Source organism: Actinia tenebrosa, unplaced genomic scaffold, assembly GCF_029948245.1.
Source record: "Actinia tenebrosa isolate PJP-AT-01 unplaced genomic scaffold, QUT_ActTen_1.0 PGA_scaffold3__52_contigs__length_22856419, whole genome shotgun sequence".
Classification (NCBI taxonomy): domain Eukaryota; kingdom Metazoa; phylum Cnidaria; class Anthozoa; order Actiniaria; family Actiniidae; genus Actinia; species Actinia tenebrosa.
The window spans coordinates 1,808,133-1,830,517 of record NW_028292580.1 but is presented as its reverse complement, the minus strand read 5'-3'; the positions used below and the strand labels follow the sequence as shown (position 1 = coordinate 1,830,517).

Below are 22,385 nucleotides of genomic sequence, written 5' to 3'. Positions count from 1 at the left end.
AATTTGGTATGTCCGGGATCTTTCGTAAATTTGGTTTCTTTACATCATCTCCTGTTTTTTCTCGTAAAGCTTTGGCTTCAAACCATTTTCCATCATCAATACTTGGATCGAGAACATGATTATTGCCTGACGATAAACAATTATTCACGCGTGCGATTAAATCGCTTCGTTTACCGCTAAGTTTCAACCCTCTGCATTTCAGGCAACGTTTCAGCTGCTCTAATGTATAGTTATCCGGCTCGCTTTCAAATTTTGAACCAGGAACGCCATCATTTTCATTGAGAACAGTGATAAAACTCGACGTAATTTTCGAAGTTGCCGCCATGCCATCTCTTAAAGGCTGATTTGTTTGTCCGAATCTCAGCAGGGGTCACAATTTCGTGACGTCACGACTGCGCTCCGCTATTCAAAAGCCAGCCATGTTTGAAATTTGCTTAAGCTTCTTGTCAGTTAATGTGTACTTTCTTTTGTGTTTTGTTCTTTACCATTTAAACGTCCCCGCTGTTTTTCTCCGCTGATTTTCTCTCTATTTTCCTTTTATTTAAAAACACCATGTAGATATTTCTTAAAAAATCATTTTACTAAAATGACTAAGTTAACAAAAGCGCTCGTACACAGAACAAAAGAGCACGACTAAAATGTGTTTGCATAAATAAGAACCAGTCATCCGAATCTAGTGAAAAAGATTTCTTAGTAAGATAGACGCATGCTGATGTTTAAAGTAAATTGACCAGCAAGTGCGTTTGAAGTTTACTTCATTTTAAAATACACCATTCATGAAAATATTCTTTTTTTTCTTGGAATGATCCATTTAAAAAATTATATTATGGAGTGTGTAGTTCGTTGTAATTTTCTCAAGCATCTTTTCTTGAACTTACGTTTCTCGGTTTGTGGCTCTTTTTCCTTTTTTGAATTTTTCTGGGTTTTCTTGGTATGAAGGATCGATAAAAAATGTCTGCATGCAATTGACTGGTTTCAGTATACAAGATCACTCTCACCCTAGGTTGAAGTTTTGCTTCATGTAAATGCTTTCTTCGTGACATCTGCTAAGTGATTTGAAAGTTTTACTAAGGCCAAACAAAAAAAATAGGTGTGTTTTCTGTTGCACGAGAAAAACAGTTGGGGTTGTTAGGTTTTTACTGATACTAGTCAATATTAGGTCACCTCCAGGAGAATTCAAGTTCAAGAACATAATTTAATATTAGGATACCAATGTTATGAAATAGACGCTCGATGAGCGCATGTGGCTACGCAGAATTGTGAAACTGGGGTTTAGTTCATTTCTTTTTACTGGAATGCTTTAACAAACATGTTTTTATGGGTTTGCTGAGGAAGCAATTGTAATAGGCCCTTTGCAGGATTAGGTCACGTGCTTGGTTACCGCGTAGCAACGCCATGTTGGGACGCAAGCGTCCCAAGCGCCATATTGAAATTATAGCGTGACGAAGCCATACTTAAAGTTTTATATTCAATTTATTTGCGATCTGTTCGAATCTGTTTTAGTATTAGTCAATTTTCTTAAAGTTATTAGTCTCTTGGATTGTTTTCTTCGAGTTTTTTGTTTATATTTCAAACATCAAGACGATTTTTTGACGTTTAAACCCGAAGTGAGCAGTGGACCGCATGGCGAACAATGGTCAAGGTAAGCAACCTTATTATTCATTCTCTATTTAGCGCGTTCTGTGTTCTTACTCAAGCATTGCTAGTAAGCTAATTCAGCTCAACACATTTCACAATGAGCTGGAGTACATGCCTGTTCTTCTTGTAAGGTTGTTGTTGTTGTTTTGACATTTTTTCTTGCGGTTGCTGTTGTCATTTAATCAGTATTATTTGTCTTATACGTGTATTTTTTTAACCCTGTTTAGCAGATGATTCTGGTCCAAGTTCCCCAGTACCTAAAAAGAAGTCCAGAGGTGGAAATTATCACTGTTGTGTCCCGATGTGTACAGGTGATAGTCGCTACGAAAGTTCGTTGTCATTTCACCGAATACCTAAAAACAAGGAAATGCAAAAGCAATGGATTATCAAAATAAGAAGGGACGTTGGCCCATATTTCAAGGTAAGTTAAGGCCTATCTTTACTGAAATGGAAATGCTCTTTATTAACTAACATTTTCTTTACTATGTTTTCAATGTAACTTAACTTACGCTTATGGTTTGTATGTAGATAACATCTAAGACCAGAGTTTGTGGCAAACATTTTAAAGAAGAAGACTTCCTCCCTATTGATAATTCAGGAAGACGGCGTCTTAAAGAAGGAATAGTCCCTACTGTATTTAACTGGGCAGTAACAATAAGCAGACGAAAGATTATAAGACAAGTTGAAAGGTATGTTATCATGCAAGTTGTTTATTTAAATGTAAATCTAAATATTTAATCTGCATTGGCCCATCCAGCAGATCAGTGGTATTCTGACATAGTTGATATTGTTTGCTGAAAAAACCGAAATCCTTCTTTGGTTTACAGTGGCACACAAACAGATGAGAGTGATGTGGAAGCTTTAGAAGATGATGATTCAAACCAGCCTTATGAAGAAAACACAACCCAAGCCCCAAATATTTTTGATGAGCTCAGAGAGACAAAAGCACAGCTACTAGCCTTACAAGCTGAACTAGCAGCAGCAAGAAGAGATGCCAATGCTGCCCAAGAAGAAGTAAAGCAACAAAAAGAACAAGTTGCAGCAGAACTTGCCATCTACAAGTTCGGGTTAGAAAGATTCTCCACAGACAACGATGCTATTAAGTTCTACACTGGGTTTTGCACATACAAGCATTTGATATTTTTTTATAATTTTGCTAGGCCTTCTGCAGAAACAATGACATACTGTTATGCTACAGGTATATTACAAAATCGTCCGCATATGAGGGCGATGCAACTCATAGATGAGTTATTCATGTTTCTAGTTAGAATTAAATTAGGGCTATTTCAACAAGATCTTGCACATCGTTTTAATCTACATATGTCAACTGTGAGTAGGAAATTAACAACCTGGGCTAACTATTTGTATTTTCTGCTTGGTAATCAAATGATTTGGCCATCAAGAGCTGATGTGAATCTCAAGATGCCAGAGGAGTTTAAAAGGCTTTATCCTACAACACGTGTAATCCTTGATTGCACAGAAATATTTGTTGAGACACCATCATCTCTCCTTTTGCAGTCCCAGCTTTATTCTACGTATAAGAGTAACACAACACTTAAGGGTCTAATAGGTATTGCACCACATGGTGCAGTTACATTCGTTTCTTCTCTTTATACAGGGGCAATTTCTGATAAAGAGATCACAAGGTGTTCAGGTGTATTAGATTTGCTTGAGGATGGTGATTCTGTAATGGCAGATAAAGGATTTGATATCAAAGATTTGCTGAGGGACAGGGGTGCTCATCTGAACCTCCCTCCCTTTTTACAAGATAGAAGGCAATTTTCTGAAGCAGAAGTGCTAAATACAAAAACAATTGCTAAATTGCGAATACATGTTGAAAGGGCAATCAGAAGGATCAAAGAATACCATATCTTTGACTCGGATGTCCCATTGTCTATGATGGGCTCAGTTAATCAAATATATACAATTACCTGCTTATTAACAAATTTTCAGGGGCCCTTGATATTAAATGGAGACAAATAAAAACAACCTTCAACATGTACTTCTAATATTTGTTAATTACGCATGAGGAAAAATGGAAACTACAATGTATTTATACCACGTGCAGTACTTTGAAACTAGCTCACTGCACCAACCATGCATGAAATAGTTAATGAACATTTGAAGCCAGTTCTAATCTAACTGTATTCCATGGGGGTTTCAAAATCCTCATAGAGTTTCAAATGCAAAGGTGACATAATTTGAAAATATAGCTTAGTAACTTTACATTACGATTCTATGCATAGATGACTAAAAGCTAGTTCTGATATTCAGATTTTCAACTCTTTACAAATCCAAAAATTGAATAAAAATGGTCTAAAATGGAATAACATTGGTGTGATTAATTCTTGGTTATTGCCCTTAGTCATACTATGTTGCCTGTAAAAAATATTGAAAAAAAAACTTATCAACTTTATTTTTGCTTTCCCGGAAAAAGTCCTTGTCAAACAGGATTCTCTGACAAAAAAAAGTATTGTCATTCATGTAACTAAAGAAATCGCACCATTCAATGCCAGTAATTGCTAACTGACATTGCACTTGAAAATAATAGTCATGGTTCTTCTTCAGTGTTTTCTCACTTGTAAGTGGGTCAATGTCAACGTATCTAACATTTTTGAAATCTGTTTCTCCCTCTTTGACTACTTTTATTTCCAAGAGCCCAAATGGTTGTGATCCTTCAGCTGCAGCAGTGATATCGTAGACCTTGCGATCAGGACTACACCCAAGCCATGGGCTCTTTGGACAGATGACCAATCCACTGGGGTAGAGGTTGACCATCCCTGATTTGGCCTGATTTGCATAAATCATAGCTGCATGCGGTTCCAATTCAATACCCCTTCGCATAGGTGCAGTGACTACATGTCTTGATGGATTCAATTGCTTCACCAAATTCTCAAAGTTTGAGATACGCTTTGCGCAAAGACCAAATTTACTTGCAGTAATTCGCTTGGAGCGCAACATCTGCCATAGATTACAAGCACTCTGTGTCACAGTTTTTTGCTCAATGTCAATGGCAACTGATTGAGTGACTGATAATGCCTCTAGTGCTGCCTGTTTGTCTTGAGTTAAGCAAAACTGGACATTATTATCGAAGTTTTCTCCTGCATTCTCCATTGGTAACCTGGGAAAGTCACTGGCAAGAAAGTCATTTATCACATACTCTTGAGAAAGCTTCTGCTGGTAAGACAGCACACTACCTTTGAAGACATTTCCATACCTTGTTGGAACTTGAGGTAAATTTGGTCTTAGCTCTTCTGTGGGAGCAATATCAACTGCCAGGGGTTGCGGTTCCAGACCAACAAAGTCACTCTTACAAAGAATACCATAGAATGTTGAAGGTGAATACAAATTGCTTTTGATGAACTTTTTGTAATTGGCTCCCATTTTTGGCTTTTTAACCAGTAAGGACTGTACTTCTTTAGACTGGATCTGCCTTTCTCTTGGGATACTCCAACGCTGAGTCATACTTGTGCATGTCAGATCATCTGGCAGGGAGACCATTCCAAGGGTTTTACAATGAGCAATATAGAACAGTAGGCCTATTAGGTGGTGGCAGAAGCCACTAGCACCTGCAACACAGGAACATTTTCCATGAATGGCGTTGTTTTCCAGTCTCATGAAACACTCCAGAATGTGTGGTGGCTCGCTTTTTCTCATCGAGCGAAAGCACTTTGCTGTCACCTTGGCTCTATTCACTGAATAGGTGACTGAAATAGAAGAAAAAAAGTTTTAGATTTAATAATCATATATCCCAGGTTAGTGCCAATAATAACTATATTAAAAAATTAGTATTATATCATGGTATCTTTTAAGATCACTTCTTTGATGGTACATATAACTAGATCAAACTTTGATTTTACATACCTTGGATGTTGTGTAGATATCCGGGCTCAGCAAAAAATTTGTAAGCTCTTGTGGTGCTTGTGCACCCAGACATGGTTTTCGCATATCTCTCAACCTCAGCAAAGGAAAAATCAGGAAAATTTCTCAGATCTTGAGTTGGAGTGTCCGTGGAAGCTAATAATAACACAAATAACCAAAGTTAATTCCAGCATACGTGTATATAAAAGACATGAAAGTAGAGTACATTAGACATCTGAAAAAAATTAATATGGAACATCGAACTTTATCGTTATTCATAGACAAACAGCATACTTGTTTCTCACCGAACGCTCAAATGATATAAGTCAAGATAAACAAAGGTTTCAGAACACAGAAAGCGCTAAATAGAGAATGAATAATAAGGTTGCTTACCTTGACCATTGTTCGCCATGCGGTCCACTGCTCACTTCGGGTTTAAACGTCAAAAAATCGTCTTGATGTTTGAAATATAAACAAAAAACTCGAAGAAAACAATCCAAGAGACTAATAACTTTAAGAAAATTGACTAATACTAAAACAGATTCGAACAGATCGCAAATAAATTGAATATAAAACTTTAAGTATGGCTTCGTCACGCTATAATTTCAATATGGCGCTTGGGACGCTTGCGTCCCAACATGGCGTTGCTACGCGGTAACCAAGCACGTGACCTAATCCTGCAAAGGGCCTATCTATGTATTTTCGTCTGCGTTGAGGGGTATACCCAGGATTTTCTCTGAGGTATGCATTGCAATTGAGCTTCATTGATCTTCTTTTGTCTTTTAATTTAGTTTCTCACTAAATTACTTATGTCATGTTTGTATGTATATGCAAGTAGGTATATATATTTTATTGATTTTCCTCCACTTTTCTGGAACGCATGTGCCTGATGGCATAAGACTAGGTACACTACTGTAGTTGTTGTTTTCACATTATGGCTTGCCCTGGCACTAGTTTCCGGTCTATGTGTTTGGTAGTTTTAGGCCAGGCTGGGAGCTGAACGTATATATACACAATTTATTAAAATAAGAAGTAGTTCAAGGTATTTTACAACTTCTTTCTTTGTTAATGAGGGGTTATCAGGTTGTGTGACATTTTAAAATTCAATCCAACATAAACGAAAAATAATATTTGAAAAGAACATGCCAAAATTAGTAAAAGAGGCTCAATTATCCTCCGAAGAGGCTCAATCATCCTCCGAAGAGGCTCAATCATCCTCCGAAAAGGCTTTTGCTTTCCCAATAAAGGATTTTTTATTTGCATACAAAGCTCATTGTCTGTGTTCAGCCAGGTTTGTCTTCGCTGTCCTGCCTGGTAATTTCGGTGTAAAAATCGGCCTAAAATTTGAGTAACACTTACAAAACCTTTCATTTAATAGTACAGTAAAACCAAATGAAAGTTGTGATAAATAAAAGTGAAAAATTTTATAAAAACACTTCACTTCACTTGAACTTTGAACAATCAACCATGAACAGTTGATTCTCCCACTACAAGGTTGTCATCAGTTGTCATCCCCCTCGGCAATAATCGGAGTACAGTGAGATTTTGTTGTTCAAGCGTCGATTGATTCCGAAATTTGTTCATTGTTTCGTATCAAATTGTTTATTATTGATAATGATTGCTGATTGGTTCCGAAGTTAATCACAATGCCTCGAACGAACCCTTTCGACTAATTTTGAACGTTGGCCTAGTCACACTCAATCGGATGGACACAACTCAGTGACATAGTGGCTTCGCCTCTTCAAGGCAGTAGCCACTAAAACAATATATTAAAATTTAATTGTCACTAAAACATTAAAAAAAATTTCCTAAAACTCATATTTAATAGAGTAAAGCCCCAGAGTTTTTTATTTCTTCCCTGGTTTTGGTAAAACAAAGAAGAGATGCACACTTTATGAAAAACTTGATTAAAAATTCCTTATAATTTGCATAGCTTAAAAACAATCCAAAGTGAAGAATTGGTTACAAAGCTCCAAAGCATGTGTGATATTTATAATGGTGAAAATGAAATACCCCGTTGAAAACTCAAGAAATACTCCTGAAATAGCAAAGAATGTTGAACACAAATGTGCATTTTGGCATCTTGGCAATATCATGAACTTCAACTGTTAACCCTATTCTTGCTGCATATCGGGGGGGGGGGGGGGTACCCCTGACATGTCAAGAATATTTCATTCTTTTAACACCTGTTCAATAAAAAAAATCAAGTCTAATGGGCAGAGACTTAAAGCCCAAAAATCACCCATTATTTTGCTACTAATGAAATGATTTTTCAAATTTTATCACCCACATGACAGATCATGTTAATTTCCATGGCAACGCGGGACAATGTGTCAAAAAAATCAAAATGAAAGAAATAACAGATTACCTTTGTCATAGGCTTAAGATTGAGAATGGAACTTATTTCTAGCATAAAACCTCATGAATTTATGCTTTACATCCGAAGAAACTTGATTTTTTCCCTACAAAATTCTGTATGATTCATGTATTATAGTAATACATGTTGATATATCATCAGCAAAAACAAACAAAGAAAAAAATTATGCAAAATTATGATAAAGTGCAGTACTGAACCTAGTAATAGTCATTCGATTATTAACTGAGTAACTTTCAAAATCCATATTACAAAATTTTTAAATTAATTAATTTATTAATAGAAACTTTCATCTAGTGAATTAACAAAAATATAAAGGAAAAATATAAATGAAAATATAAAAAACAACAATCAAGAATGTAAATTTGCTTATAGGACTACTATAGCCACCAGTTTGGAACACCTAGGGGAGGGGGGTGGTCCATGCCCTTGCGGGGGTGGAGAACAATGGGTTCCGAAACTTGAAGGGTTTAGCACCGCACTTGGGCGTGGGATGTTATTCAAAAGGTGAGAGAATAATTAAATGAGGAAGGTAAAGGTTATAGAGAAAGGATGAAGGGCATGATAAATAAGTTATATTTTCCCTTTTCGGGTAGTTCATTTATAGTATCTTTGCATAGGGGTGAAATTGGTTGTCTTTCTTCTTTACCATCCTTTAAGATTGGAAATATTTTAAGGCAGATAAGGTGCACTTTTGCCTGTTGTGGAAGTAAAGTAATTGTGCAGTCAATTGTTGGCCGATCCAAAAATCAGCAAATACCTGTCGAGTCTGTACTACGATCCAAAAAGAGGGGGAAATTTTTCAAGTCCAGAAGCATTATTGCGTGTTGTCAAAGAGGAAGGCAAGAAGAGGAAAATAATGCTTGACCAAATTCATGAATGGTTGGCTGCCCAACCTGCATATAGCCTTCATAAACCTGCTAGACGAAAGTTTCGTTAAAACCATGTTATAGTGGGAAGAGTTGATGAACAGTGGCAAGGTGATTTGATCAAGTTTCGTGATTCGATCAGCCATCAAGTGAGAATGAGATCAATTAAAACAAAGTTAGTCATTCTTATAAGAAACTTTATTTTTTAGTTAAAAAAAAGAGTTTATAACATTTTTTCTGTGACAAGTTCTTCAAGAATCTCTTTTTTTTCCCAATAAGGTTGAGCTCCCTGGTCTTTGTTATTATAGGTGGATAGTTCTTGCTCGCTTATAGGCACACTCAATTTCTTCGCATTCTCTTGGAAGATGTGCATCACATTGTCTTCATCCACATTTTTCAACGCTTCTTCCAGGTAACAGTAAACGCAAACATCTTTCTCTAGCATTAGGCAATCGTGGTGTTCCTGTTAAGGGTCGAAGATTTCGCAGGCTTCACAGTGTTTACACACCAATTGTCTAACATCTTTGGCGAGCACGTCTGCGTAGGCTTTCACTAATTCCTTTTTTATTTCATCTTCTCTTTTGCATGTGTTTGATTCCTTTCCCTTGCTCGATGCCTCGAACTGCTCCAACAGGTCTGACTCTTCAATGCACGCCAACATGTTATCTTCTTGCTGTCTATTATTTAAGAAACCTGCAAAGGCTAAGGCGATGTCTTGTGTGGGGCTCACAAAGCTCTCACCTGTTTCCAGCACTTCATATTCCCAAAGAGTTAAGTTCTCTACCGTCACGATTGGAACAGGTTTTCTGACTATAGTCCGATGCGACATTAAAATAACAAGGAAAGAACACTTGTTCAGTACGTTTGAAGTAGACAACCCTTCATAGTGACCTTCATAGGAAGGAGAAGAGTCTTATAAGACACTGTGTGAGAGACTGGTAAGGGAATATGCATTATTTATGTCACGTGATAAAGGGTTCATAAGTTTTGTTCACGAATCATATATTATCAAACCTTTTTGACCTACATTCTTGGAACCATAGCAAAAGGGGACGAGTAAAGTAAACCTGGTAATTCAACACCTAACCTTAAATTAAAAAGAAAAGTCATCCTAGAGCTGTGTGAACGATTGAGCAATATGAAAATTGCAATCAAGGATGCCGAAGAGTCTGCGATAAGTGTAGAGGTGAAAGCCTTTTTCCGATTCCTATTTTACCATGCATTCAAACAGTTTGGAAACAAGGAAAGAATTCACGCTATAGAGTTGAAGCACGCACGACGTGCTACTCTGGACGAACTCGTCAACTGGGAAGCGGACGAGCATTTTTGGGAAAGTATCTTCAAGAAAGCTGAATATCGCATGAGATCCGAAATTCCGTTATCAACGCTGTTACAACTCTTTCCACTTTTCATGGCTTGAGAATATGACATCCATCAAGGGAGTCCCAGGAATTTTGGAATGAAAATGGTGGTGAAATCCTATCTGGAAGATCTAATCACTCATAACAGCAGTAAAAAGATGATGGAAATGACAAAAGAACAAGTCGAGGTAAAAGGGACAGCTTCGAAGATTAGAAATAAGAACTTGTATCTTAGCTATCTCGCGGCAGATTTAGCTTCTAAGTTCACCAACCCGTTATTAAAAGGATCTTGGGAAACAATGCTAAATCGCTGTAAAGCACGTTATTGCTTCGTAACCGAGGTAGAGGAAGGGTGTACTGTAGTCAAGATACCTATAGCATATTTTACTATGCCTCTATGCTATGAATATATGATGTTGAAACCGGTGAAAAATTCACCAGTCCTGAGTCAGACATCAAGAAAACACTTTTGCTCCATAAAAGAATGTCTCATGTGAAAGTATCTTGCGTACAAGAATACTTAAGAGACGATTGTAATACTTTTCATTTGCAAAATAATAAAGAATTATGTACTTGTGTGAGCAAATTTCGTTTTGTTTTGTTAACAAACCGCACGTGCCTTTTTATTCTCCTGATCAAAACAATGGAGCGGTTCCTCTTTGAGAAGTTGATGTTGTCATATCAAGATATTTCTTCTCTTATTTTCTTATTTTGACTAATCAGGAAACCAATTGTTGTTGATTTTATGTCATTACTGTACAGGGATTTGAACATTTTTATTGCTATTTCCAAATAGTTTTTTTTCTTTTTTTTAATGAGAGAGTTTGCTAGAGCTGCTAATTCTTTCCAGACGTGGTTTTTTTTGTTGGTTGCTATGGCGTTGATCTTATCTTTTTTTATTCGTACATCTCCTCTGCATAGTATTGTACAAGCCATTGTTATGGCAATGTTCTTCTACTCGTTCTTCGTTCTATCAGCTCTTTTGTGCTTCAGTTCAAGTCATGCGTGCATCTATCACTTCGATACTTTATTCATAGATTGTTCAAACTTCCAGCTAACTGAAGTGCCACGTTTTTCTACATTAAGAGTTAACTTCACATCGTTATCTCTTTGTAACAATCGAATCCAGTTTGTAGACGTTGCACAGATACAAAGGGATTTACCAAAATTAAGGCATATAGTTCTCAATGGAAATCCTCTGAACTGTACTGTGAGTAAGGTGTGCTATTTCTCTTTAGACGTGGTGAGTGCTTGCAGGTGTGTTTAGACTTCTCCCACCGTATCTTCATCTAAGAGGTTACCCTCCACGGAAACCAGTACCGTAACAACGCGTATGAAGATAACAACAAGAGCGGAAACAACAAAGAAACGGCAGAGGACAATCCCAACGTTTGATTTTAGAACCCAAACACAGAGGAGTTCATCAAGGAGTTTTTCAACTCCATCAAATTTTCCATACAAGAAAAAATGGTTTTTTCCCTACAATACAACCATGGTTGGAATAACCATAGCAGTTGTGGGTGCTATACTCTTCGTTGTTCTCCTTATCGCATTGTTGAAACGTTTTAGATGTCCATGTTTACGAGCACGGCGTATGGAACATGTGACTTTGGAACTCGAAAATCTGAATTTGAACAGGGAAGAAAGTGATGAAGAAATAGTTTATGTAAGACAACATAATGATTGAGTATTATTCACCCCTGTTTACCTATATACTCTATTACTGGAGAATGGACCTTTTTTCTCCTATCGCATTTACACATCATTTGAGATAAACGAATACAGTTTATATATTTGAACTATTCATTTATTTAATTTTGTTAAACACACTTTAGATGAAATGAAATCATATGTTAGTAAAAAAAAACACGTAAATAACTACCTACACATTTTCGAGTTGGTTCAAGCTTTCTCTCAAAAAATTTCCTTCACGTTCTTTAACTATTAATTTAGCTTTATGTGAACATGAAGTCGAAGCATATTTCTTTGCTTCACGTTCTGAAATTTTTGTTATTTCATAGGAAATACCGTCTTCATCCTCCTTTTGCTCCTCAATGTTTGGTTCAAATCCATGCTCTTCTTCTGATGGTGTTGTTTCGCTCTCCTCCTCTGGATCTCCACGTGTCACTCTTTGTTTCTTTCTCTCTTTCTTCGTTGCTTCATGTTTTAACAGCTCTTCAATACTTTTACTCAAAAGTTTTGCTGCCTTTGCTTGAAGTTTTTGAGCTTTTACTAAATCAGGGACTCTACGATCTAACTCTTTCCTTGCACGTTTTAAAAAATTTCTTGCTTTATTTGCGTTTTTGATTCAAAGAATCGAGTTTTCTTTTTCGTCTTTTCATCTTAACATCATGTATGAAAATAAAATTAAAGAATACTTAGAAAGGATATTTGTTAATGTTTTCTAACTCTGCCCCTGTACCATGATCTATCTTTTGTGTATTTTTCGTGCTAAAAATGCAAATCAATCCCCCCTCCTCCAGTCAATATCGTGTAAAAAGTGACAAAAGTTTTTTTGACACACCATGAAAAAAATCTAGTCATTTTTGTTTCTTAATTTCAATCAATATTTATTTAAAACCTTTAAAAATAACGCATACACACGCTTGATTACAGTGAAAAATCAATTCGAAATAAAAAAAATGTGTCACAATTATAATGGAGTGTAAAATAGAGCTTACATCTCATAAATAAAAACTAACGGTAAGCTAATGTGAGCTGCTTACATTTCATAAACTGGTTCAGTAAAATCAGTTCATTATTCATCATCATCAAGTTCATTAATCCTTTTCTTCTTTCTCTTCAAAGATTTTTTCTCTTCACTACGAGCCGGTTGCTGCACGCTCTTGCACTGTACGTCTTTAGTAAATGTCTCCACGTCCTTCACTTGAACTTTCTTCTTCGTCAACCAGTTTTCAAGTGTTTCTTTACTTGGAGTTTCATCGCTCCACTGAAAGTATTTGCATTTCTGCTCGCTGCTGTTTTTGCATGCAAAGTACCCACTTCCTGGATTTTTCTCGCTCCTTGAGACAAAAAACCCCGCTGGTTTTTCATGTTTACATGCAGGGTATTGTACCGTGGTATAATATTCATTGATTGACTCTACAGCATTCACATAATCATTCAGTCTTTCAGGGGTTGTGAAGAATCCACATACCCCTTTCTTGCATTTGATATATTGGTTGCCCTTTTTACTTTCGAAAAGGGTCAAGCCTTGGCTGGGGGTGCATAAACAGATCCATTTCTCTAGGCTCACCATCTTTTCTTTGTTCGTGTGTCGATCTGAAGAGGGGTGGAGATGTGCTTCAAGTGCTCTCAGAAGATGAAAAGATAAAATTAAGTGCACCTCACTCATTAAATACAAACGGTTACACAATGTCTCTTCCAAATTACGTAAGAAAGATCTGAGAGAGGAGTGAGAAGATCTATACTAAAAATATTGTCAAGATTGTACGTCGATTGTACTTGTGATAATTACACTTAATGAGAGAGTCGGAGATTAATTCATGAAAACAAAACGTTTTTTCTCATGAAGCAATTCCTTAACTGAGATTAAAACTTCAACACAATTTCTTGAGTTTGTTTGTCAAATTCAGATTTCTCCCACGCTATATGAAACAATAAGTTAATCCTTATTTACGTCACTGATTTTTGAGTGATTAATTTTGAAGGATGTTACACCTAAATTCATGAACATGAAATAAGGTGTGTTAATACAGTTAATATAGAGCGTGTATGAGTTATAATATTATATTCCCGTAGAGTGAACTCGAACTCTTTAGAGAAAGACACACTCATTTCACTATCAACTTAAATACAACTTCGTTTTAACATACCAACTATTCAGGGGGTGGGATTAAGATTCGATTCCGTTAACAGTTTTCGATTAATATGATTTTTGATGAAATTCAATCTCTGATACAAAAATGTTTTCAAATATCAAACTTTTAATCGAGTTCAAATCGAGTACGCGATATATTTTCCTATCTCACATAGGTGGTTGGTTAGAAAACTGGAAAAAAACATCAACATGATAACAAGATCTAAAGGTGCGCCCCTATTGTTCTTACATCGTGGGAAAAGTTCCAAAACTAATAAGTTTTGTAAACTATAATGCGTTCTTACGCTTAGTAAATAAAGCAAGGTAATTTTTTTTCCATCGTAAACTCTAGCTTGATCCAATTCAATCCTTGATGCTTCATCGTTCTGAACTAATGAACAATACTCAAGAGAATTCCATTGATTCTTGAAGGTTATGGAAATGAGTGTTAATATACTATAAAGTATAAAAGGGAAAACAACCGTTGAAGGGAAAGCTTATTTTTTGTAAACCAATACGAAGATGAAAGCGAAGAGTGATTTTGGAGAGTGAAGAGCCAAGAGTGAAGTTTAATCATCTATTTTATTTCATTATTTCGATACTGTTGACTTATTATCATTACGTCTCTTAATTAAAATAATTTTATCGTAGATTGTGATAGCTGTGAAAAAGGTTGTTCGCATGACGGAGAGTGGAGCGTGCTTACAACCATGCGGATGCATAGTGTGTCTCGAATGGTTACGATTCGTAAAGGAAGTCACACTTTGCCCTGTATGGTGTTGCGAGTAAGTACATATCATAATCGATCAATCACTGTTCAAAAGAAAAAATTATCAATAAAGAATGTAATGTTTTTCCACAGTGTGGGATTGGTAACGAAAATCGTGTGTATAAACAAAAAGGTGGAAGATTTTTTTAAAAAGATAGGTACGTAGCAACGATTTTTGTGATCAAAAAGCGCCTTACACACTTAACTTTATGATCCATACTCTCACAACTCTCTTCCCTTTTCAACGACTAAAAAGTTGATTTTATTTCTTTTCTTTTTGCGTTACAGGTCTTCAACGCAAGTGTGATTTTTTAAAAGTATTAATAAACATCTTTTTAACCAATGTTTGTGTGTATTTGTCTGTTTTAGTTATTATAGAATTTTTTTATTTTTATTTTTTGCACTATAAATAACAAAATAACTGAAACAAACTTCGAAATTCAACATTTTTTAAATACAAAACATTTTCTTCTTCTATATCAAGTATCATGTTTTTTTTACAAGTATGTAAATCAAAAAATGAGGTTTTAATCACTTGTTCAGTTTAATCTCTTCGAAAAAGAATTGCGATGAATCAAGTTCATAACTCAGTACATCATGGTTGATAATCTCTTTTGCAAGCGTAACGGTATCTCGAGTTTCACGAAAGTCATCCCTTGCAGCAACACTTAATTTATCCAACTTCCAGTCCATGAAAGCAACGTTCAAGCGCCAAAGCTCTTCTTGATCCAATCTTCCTATCGCTGCCTTGACGATGTATCTAAACGTACAGTTCAATAATGCTTCCTCTCATCCTCGAGATTCTATATAATTACGCAGCTTGATGTACGCTCGGAATTCGTTGTACTTGAGTCTTTCATCCTCAGTCGGGGTGTTCCACCAACTTTCTTTAAGTGCGTTATAATCCATTTTTTGATATGATTTGAGCAAGCGTTACAAAACACATGTAATAATGCGAGATGAAGGGAACACCTTAAACTGTCTACAATACACATTTTCACCAATCATGAAAAAGGGGTTGGACATTCATTTTTGATTGATAGACCATGCATTTTCCACCAATCATAAAAAGAGGTTTTTTGATTGATAGACCAAGCAAGAGAGCATTAGCCAACCACCACGCAAGATGTTAAACCCTTATTAATCCTCCACCCTTTGTTCTTCAACCCCCTTAATCCCCCCTTCCTTTGTTCTCCAACTCCTTCATGGGTGTGTACCACCCCCCACCCCTAGGTGTTCCAAACTGGTGGCTATAGTAGTTCTAGGAAAGGATGAATAGAAATGGGGTTGTGATTCTCACTCACAGGTATTTCCTTCATGCCTTTTGATGTTGTTCACATCAGAACCACTCCACAAAGGTCAATCAGACAACCATCCCTTAGGATATTGGACTCGTTTGGTATCTGTAAAGAAAAACAAAACATGGAGATTTAGTCATAACTAATGACAAAGATGTAGTAGATAAAATGGGTTACGATCTTGACGCACGTTAATCATAAGCAAAGGAAAGCACTGCTCCTGTGTTCTTGTGATGTGTAATTCAGTCTGATAATCGATGGATCCACAAAGAACAGAATTACGAGAAAGATGCGTTATTTATCGGGCGGAGCATCCCCGTATAGTGCATTATACAGGAGTAACCCCCACCCCCCCCCCCGGGACACGCCACTGTTCACCACACACTTAAAATCCTAAAATGGATTAACATTTTCTACTTCATTACAAACACAGGAAGCCTTTGCTGGAGTGGCTCTTCTAACTTGTCATACTTGTCCAAACTTTCTCTGAGCTGCAAGTATGGGAGGCTAGGATCCCGTTGAAATGCAGTCTTGTCGCTATTGCTCATCCTGACCATCTTCCATACTGTCATTCTGTTGCTGTGATCTTTTTATTGGCCTTGAGAACATCTTTTTTGCAGATCAAACAGCATCTCAACTTCTTCCTTTCGCAAGTCTCGACACCCTATAGAAAGATGTTTGGAGGCTGTGAGCAATTTTTACTCTTTTTTTAATGTTTTGATGATAGAGTTCATGGGCAGAAATGGAGGACAACATGGTCGAGAGCATGCGCACAAACGCACTATTTGCAAGTTCCAATATGGCGGCGCCTTAAGAAATGTATTGGGAAAATGATAAAATATAAATTTACAAACCTCTACAAAGATTTCCTTCCAGTCTGCACCTCTAGAAATGTTAAGCATTACCATTCTCACATCGTAAGACAAAGTTTACAGTGCTTCAGGTAATCGCTGTTCCGCAAAACTTCTCAAAAACGACGATTTGGAAGTTCATAGTGTTCTGTTAATGTGCATAAATATTGAGAGACAGCCAGTATACTTTCTCCAAGAGTTTTTTCCTAGTAGAAGGAATACAATGTCTGCACGTCCAGCTTCAAAGTTTGATGTATGCCAACAAAGTTCGTAGAGTTTGCATCGAAAAAAGTCTTAAATCCGTTCTGCAAAACTTTCTAAAAGTTCAGGTATTTCTAGCACGTGCCATTTCATATTTTACCCAAGTAAGAATCCCAAAATCGTCTTAAATTTTGTTAATATTCCTCGATTTCTTCAGCTTTCTTTACAACTTTCCTTGTCAGCCATCTTGGATGAAATTACCGTGAGAAACTAAGTACTAGTAACCCCAGGAACCAGACAGGAACCCCAATTTCTGCTAGAAAAAATGAACTTGATAAAACATTTAGACATTTTCATATATTTGAGGGCCAAACAGTTAATGTAAAGGAATTACAAGAGCATCAACAATTTTTAGAAGACCAACTATTAGAATGGAAAAGAAAGCATCAGAATTTAGAACAAGAAATTAGTTTACTATATGAAGAAATTCAAAATTTAATTGAAGAGAAGGCAAAGTTTGAGGAAATAAATGCTGAACTATTAAACTATATTGATGAGCTTGAAAAATCTTCAAATGTCACTTACAAAGGCGAGGATATTTCTGAAGTGAAGAAAAAATCAAGAATCTTGAATGCATTCATGAGTAGAGCAAAACTAGCACTTTGGTTTTCAAAGGCATTCGGTTTAGAGTTACATAGCCTCACCCTAAAGGAAACAAAAACTGGAACTATTCACAATTTATCAGCCCTTCACCACAACAACACAAGTACAAGAAGAAGTGCAGAAGAGACTATCAATCCAAAATTAGACAGCATTTCTGAAGATGAAAGAAGAAAAGTGGAACAAATTCTGTTTTTACTAGATAAATTTGCAGTCGGTGACAGCTTCTATCACGAGCTAGCCATAGAAAATAAAAACATGCCTGGATCATATCTGATAAGGCAGAGGAGAGATCAGCTGAATAGTTTGTGTCATATTGTTTGTACTCCTGGTAAAGCAGAAGGAGCTCAACTTTCCTTTAAGGTTCTTCTAAAGGAAAGAATAGAACCATTTGTGGAATCAAATAACCTACCTCAAAACGATGAGTCTTTACGAATCAAGATCTCTGGTGATGGGGCACGAATGACCAGAAATTCTAGTTATACCCTTCTATCCTTTAGTATTTTACAAGCTGGTGAAGATGTCATGGCTGCAAGGGGGATACATACAATTGCTGTAGTCAAAGGATCTGAAAGCTAATTCACCCTAAAAGAATCATTTGCAGATGTATTCAAAGATATAAATGATACTCATGCTGCTGGAAAAATTTATTCTCCTAATGTTAGGAATGAAAGGAGCAACCTCCGATTATGCATGTTGTTGGTGTGAGGTTTTTAAAGATAATAGGTGGGATATGACCTTCAATGTGAATCATTATAACACTGGACCTTTAGTAAGGACACTTAAAAAAATCAAAAGTGTGGCTGGTAAAAAGAAAGACAATAAAAGCTGTGAATTTAGTCCACTGTTGAACATTGAGTTAGACCATGTTGTTCTTGATGAACTTCATTTACTGCTACGTGTAATGGATGTTCTTATTAAAAATCTCATCTTAGATGCTAAAGAATGGGACTCTAGGGAAGACCCTAAGAAAAAAAGGGGAGAACCTCGAAAAGTGCACGTACAAAAACTGGAACAAACAATTCGCTCATGTGGAATTACATTTGACATATGGGAAAAAACTAATGCTGACGGAAAATCAGCTGGTCAGTATGACTTTACCAGCTTATTGGGTTCTGACAAAAAAAAAACTTCTGCGTGAACTGCCAGATAAATTAACTGGTGAAGTCATACACTCTGCTACTTGTAATACAGTAGCCCAACTGTGGAGGTCATTTAAAGACATATATGATGTTATTACAACAATAGTTCCAACCAAGGAACAAATTGATGGTTATTTTAACAGGGCAAAAGCATGGATAAATTTATTTGTATCCTTGAGGGACAAAAGACTAGGGTATAATTTTATAGTTTAATTTTATTAAACGCAAAGACGTTTTAGAAATATGTGTAATGTTGCTATATCTAATACTTATCAAACTGACATATCGTATTTGAATCGAGGAGTCACATTTGAGCCGTTAATTTTATCCAAAGACTTGACATTTTTGAAATAATCTTGATCTGCGCGAAATATATAAAAATCGGAATACCATATCCATTAGGGGTCTGATCTTCATTACAAGAATCTTCACAACACGGAAAAAGGAAGATTTAGTTGAGAAAACGCTGTGTTTGTACGCTCATCAATTCGATTTGACATATTTTAGTAACAAAATTGAATTAAAGCTTCTACTTGAACACACGGCGGAATGTTAATGTAATCACAAAACGACATCAAGTGACATGCAAATAAGTACAAGTTCATGGACGAATGATTGGTTGTCAAGTGAAGCCAAATCGTAACTAGGGAGCATTTTTCATCTTTCCCGGTCAAAATCACAAACATATTTAGACTTAAACAGGCTGTTTGGTGATATTTTTGTTGGAATTACAGAAAGTTTGAAATTTACCTAGAAAAGTCACTAAGGCCGTTCTCGCATTTAGCCCATCATTATAAGGATTTTGATCAAAGTTTTTAAAATTTTTTATTAGGAGTTGACGATATATCTACTAATTTTATTATCTATTATATCTATTATGTTTAAAACAAAAAGTATTAATACTGAACACAGACACTGAACACCAACATCTGTCATATTATTACCATTTAGGTCTAGGTGTGTTATATTAGTACAAGGCAATAATTAAATGCTTTATTTAAACACCAACATATGTTATCTTATTACCTTGTAGTTCTAGGTGTGTTATATTAGTACCAGGCAACATGCCACATATTATTTTAACACATTCATTGTCTAATTCACTATCACCCAGCTGCAGTCTATTAACAGTAGAAATACTAAAAAGAAAATTATACATGTCAGATATTATCTTAACACATTCATCGTCTAATTCACAATCACCCAGCTGCAGTCTACTAACAGTAGAAATACTAAAAAGAAAATTATACATGTCACTTATTATCTTAACACATTCATCGTCTAATTCACGATCACACAGCCTGTAGTCTATTAACAGTAGAAATACTAAAAAGAAAATTATACATGTCACATATTATCTTAACACATTCATTGTCTAATTCACAATCACCCAGCTGCAGTCTATTAACAGTAGAAATACTAAAAAGAAAATTATACATGTCACATATTATTTTAACACATTCATCGTCTCATTCACAATCACCCAGCTGCAGTCTATTAGCAGTAGAAATACTGAAAAGAAAATTATACATGTCACGTACTATCTTAACACATTCATCGTCTAATTCACAATCACCCAGCTGCAGTCTATTAACAGTAGAAATACTAAAAAGAAAACTTTACATGTCACGTATTATCTTAACACATTCATCGTCTAATTCACAATCACCCAACTGCAGTCTATTAACAGTAGAAATACTAAAAAGAAAACTTTACATGTCACGTATTATCTTAACACATTCATCGTCTAATTCACAATCACCCAACTGCAGTCTATTAGCAGTAGAAATACTAAAAAGAAAATTATACATGTCACATATTATCTTAACACATTCATCGTCTAATTCACAATCACCCAGCTGCAGTCTAGTAAAAGTAGAAATACTAAAAAGAGAATTATACAGCATGCTGATCCCTGATGCCGATAAAGATGAATAAATTATTTACAATGTATTATCAATGAATGACAGTGTAAATGTTGAAAAAAGGAATTGTCTGGATGGTGTTTTTAAATAGAGATAATACAATGTATGGAGAGAAAAACAGCTGGGAAAGGCTACAATTTATTTAGTTACATTCATTTAGGGAGACACCTCCCTAGTTTTTTTCAGTTACTCTGTGTAATGACGGGCCAAAAAGCTGTGTGAACCAGTGATTTGAAAGACAAATAAAAAGCTCATCAGATTTTGGACACGTGCTGTGATCTTTTGTTTTAACGAAACAAGTTCAAAATATAAAAAGAGAGAGAATGGTTGTTTACTTAAAAAAAAAAACAGCTTATAAGTAGCCATCGGTGCGTTGCTAACTATGCTCATCAAATGAGCAGATTGAGTGACATAATTAACTCTTAACAGCTTTTGAAATTTTATGAAGAGAAGTCCTTTATTTCCCTCCATGAAAACAAGACAGGGAGGCGCTTCTACATTCTTTAAGCAATTCAGAGTTTTATATAAAGAAAGAGGAGTAAAACTTCATATGTTTATTGGAATGTAAAAAAAACTATGAGTAACTCTAAATATTTAAAATCTGAAAATAGGTATGACTGTCTATATACCCAAGGATGAGTATGGAAAGTCAGAGAGAAAGACATGGAAGTCGGACTTCCAAAGCCTGGCTGTTTTCTAAGATGAGTGTTGTTTTTGCCTGATGCTCTTAACACACAATGAAGTTATTCAGCTAAGTTAAGACGTACCTTCAGGGTAATCCTCTTCATTTTTAACTAAAGCAGTCTTGACAAGGTTATTCCAAGGTTATTATTAGTTCATTTGAATTCGCGCACCAAGATAGAACTCTGAAATGCTCTTCCCACATATCTTTGGGAAGGTTGCCACACAAAAGCTGGTCAAAGAATAGTTGTGGACGATTCCATGAGCCAGCTCTTCTAACGACTCTGTTCTTCCAATCCAGCCGTCTTCTCAAAACGTAAGCCAGCAAAAGCAGCCTTTTCCTTTTGCAGCGAGCCAAATGCAGCATTTGAACACCTCTTGGGAGGATTTTGAATGAAAGAAGGGCACAATAAAGTGATGGAATTTCGACGAGGTTTATAGTAATTAAGTCGTTCATAATGTTCGAGCATGCTACGACAGAAGTTTACTTAATTTTTTATACTAGAATAACAATCATTTCGCTTGAAATACCACTACTTTGAATGCTGGCAATCCATCAGCTAGATTGGCAGTGCAACACGATGACAGTTAAGTAAACATGAAAAATGCTCTATCTAGCTTGGATTTGACCTAGTGTGAACGCAAGGTCTGAATAAAATATATTACTACTTTTGATTCGATAGCTCAGGATGATTGACAGCGTACGGGCATTATATTGCTTTCTTAAAGGCGGCCTTTTAAGTTGAATTTTGCCCTATATATAATAAACGGGTACTCGTTTGGTTCTTTGTAAAATTAAAGAATAACTTCAAGTGTTTTCAAAGTTTTGATATTGCCCAAGTCGCTATACTAATGTTACACAGACTGTTTGAAATTGAACAATCTACATCATTAAAACTGTTAGGAGTTTATATTGACAATAGGCTTTCCTTTAG

General features: G+C 35.9%; 2 protein-coding genes across 3 annotated transcripts; one reads left to right on the top strand and one right to left on the bottom strand.

Annotated features, from left to right (window-relative positions):
• Window positions 1-1,458: 1,458 nt before the first annotated feature.
• Window positions 1,459-3,621, top strand: LOC148907661 (uncharacterized). Of its 2 annotated transcripts, none has more exons than XM_089035515.1 (4): window positions 1,459-1,642; window positions 1,869-2,059; window positions 2,167-2,327; window positions 2,466-3,621. In XM_089035515.1, the coding sequence occupies exons 1-4, from the start codon at window positions 1,624-1,626 to the stop codon at window positions 3,619-3,621; spliced, it is 1,527 nt and encodes a 508-aa protein (XP_088891641.1). In that variant the 5' UTR covers window positions 1,459-1,623. The 2 variants fall into 2 exon arrangements, with proteins under 2 accessions (XP_088891641.1, XP_088891640.1); XM_089035514.1 differs by having other exon boundaries at window positions 1,866-2,059.
• Window positions 3,622-3,629: 8 nt separating this feature from the next.
• Window positions 3,630-6,073, bottom strand: LOC148907660 (uncharacterized). The gene is made up of 3 exons (XM_089035516.1): window positions 5,893-6,073; window positions 5,503-5,655; window positions 3,630-5,345 (listed from the first exon to the last, which is right to left on the bottom strand). Exons 1-3 carry the CDS (start codon window positions 5,909-5,911, stop codon window positions 4,009-4,011), a joined length of 1,509 nt encoding a protein of 502 aa, XP_088891642.1. The 5' UTR covers window positions 5,912-6,073; the 3' UTR covers window positions 3,630-4,008.
• Between the last annotated feature and the right edge of the window lie 16,312 nt (window positions 6,074-22,385).

What these genes read in the sequence shown, in the direction of transcription:
- LOC148907660 (XM_089035516.1), bottom strand. An exon ending in ATATCTACACAACATCCAAG is followed by an intron (nt 5,346 to 5,502) that starts GTATGTAAAATC and finishes CTTCTATTTCAG; the next exon opens with TCACCTATTCAGTGAATAGA.
- LOC148907661 (XM_089035514.1), top strand. An exon ending in ACGTTGGCCCATATTTCAAG is followed by an intron (nt 2,060 to 2,166) that starts GTAAGTTAAGGC and finishes GTTTGTATGTAG; the next exon opens with ATAACATCTAAGACCAGAGT. An exon ending in ATTATAAGACAAGTTGAAAG is followed by an intron (nt 2,328 to 2,465) that starts GTATGTTATCAT and finishes TTTGGTTTACAG; the next exon opens with TGGCACACAAACAGATGAGA.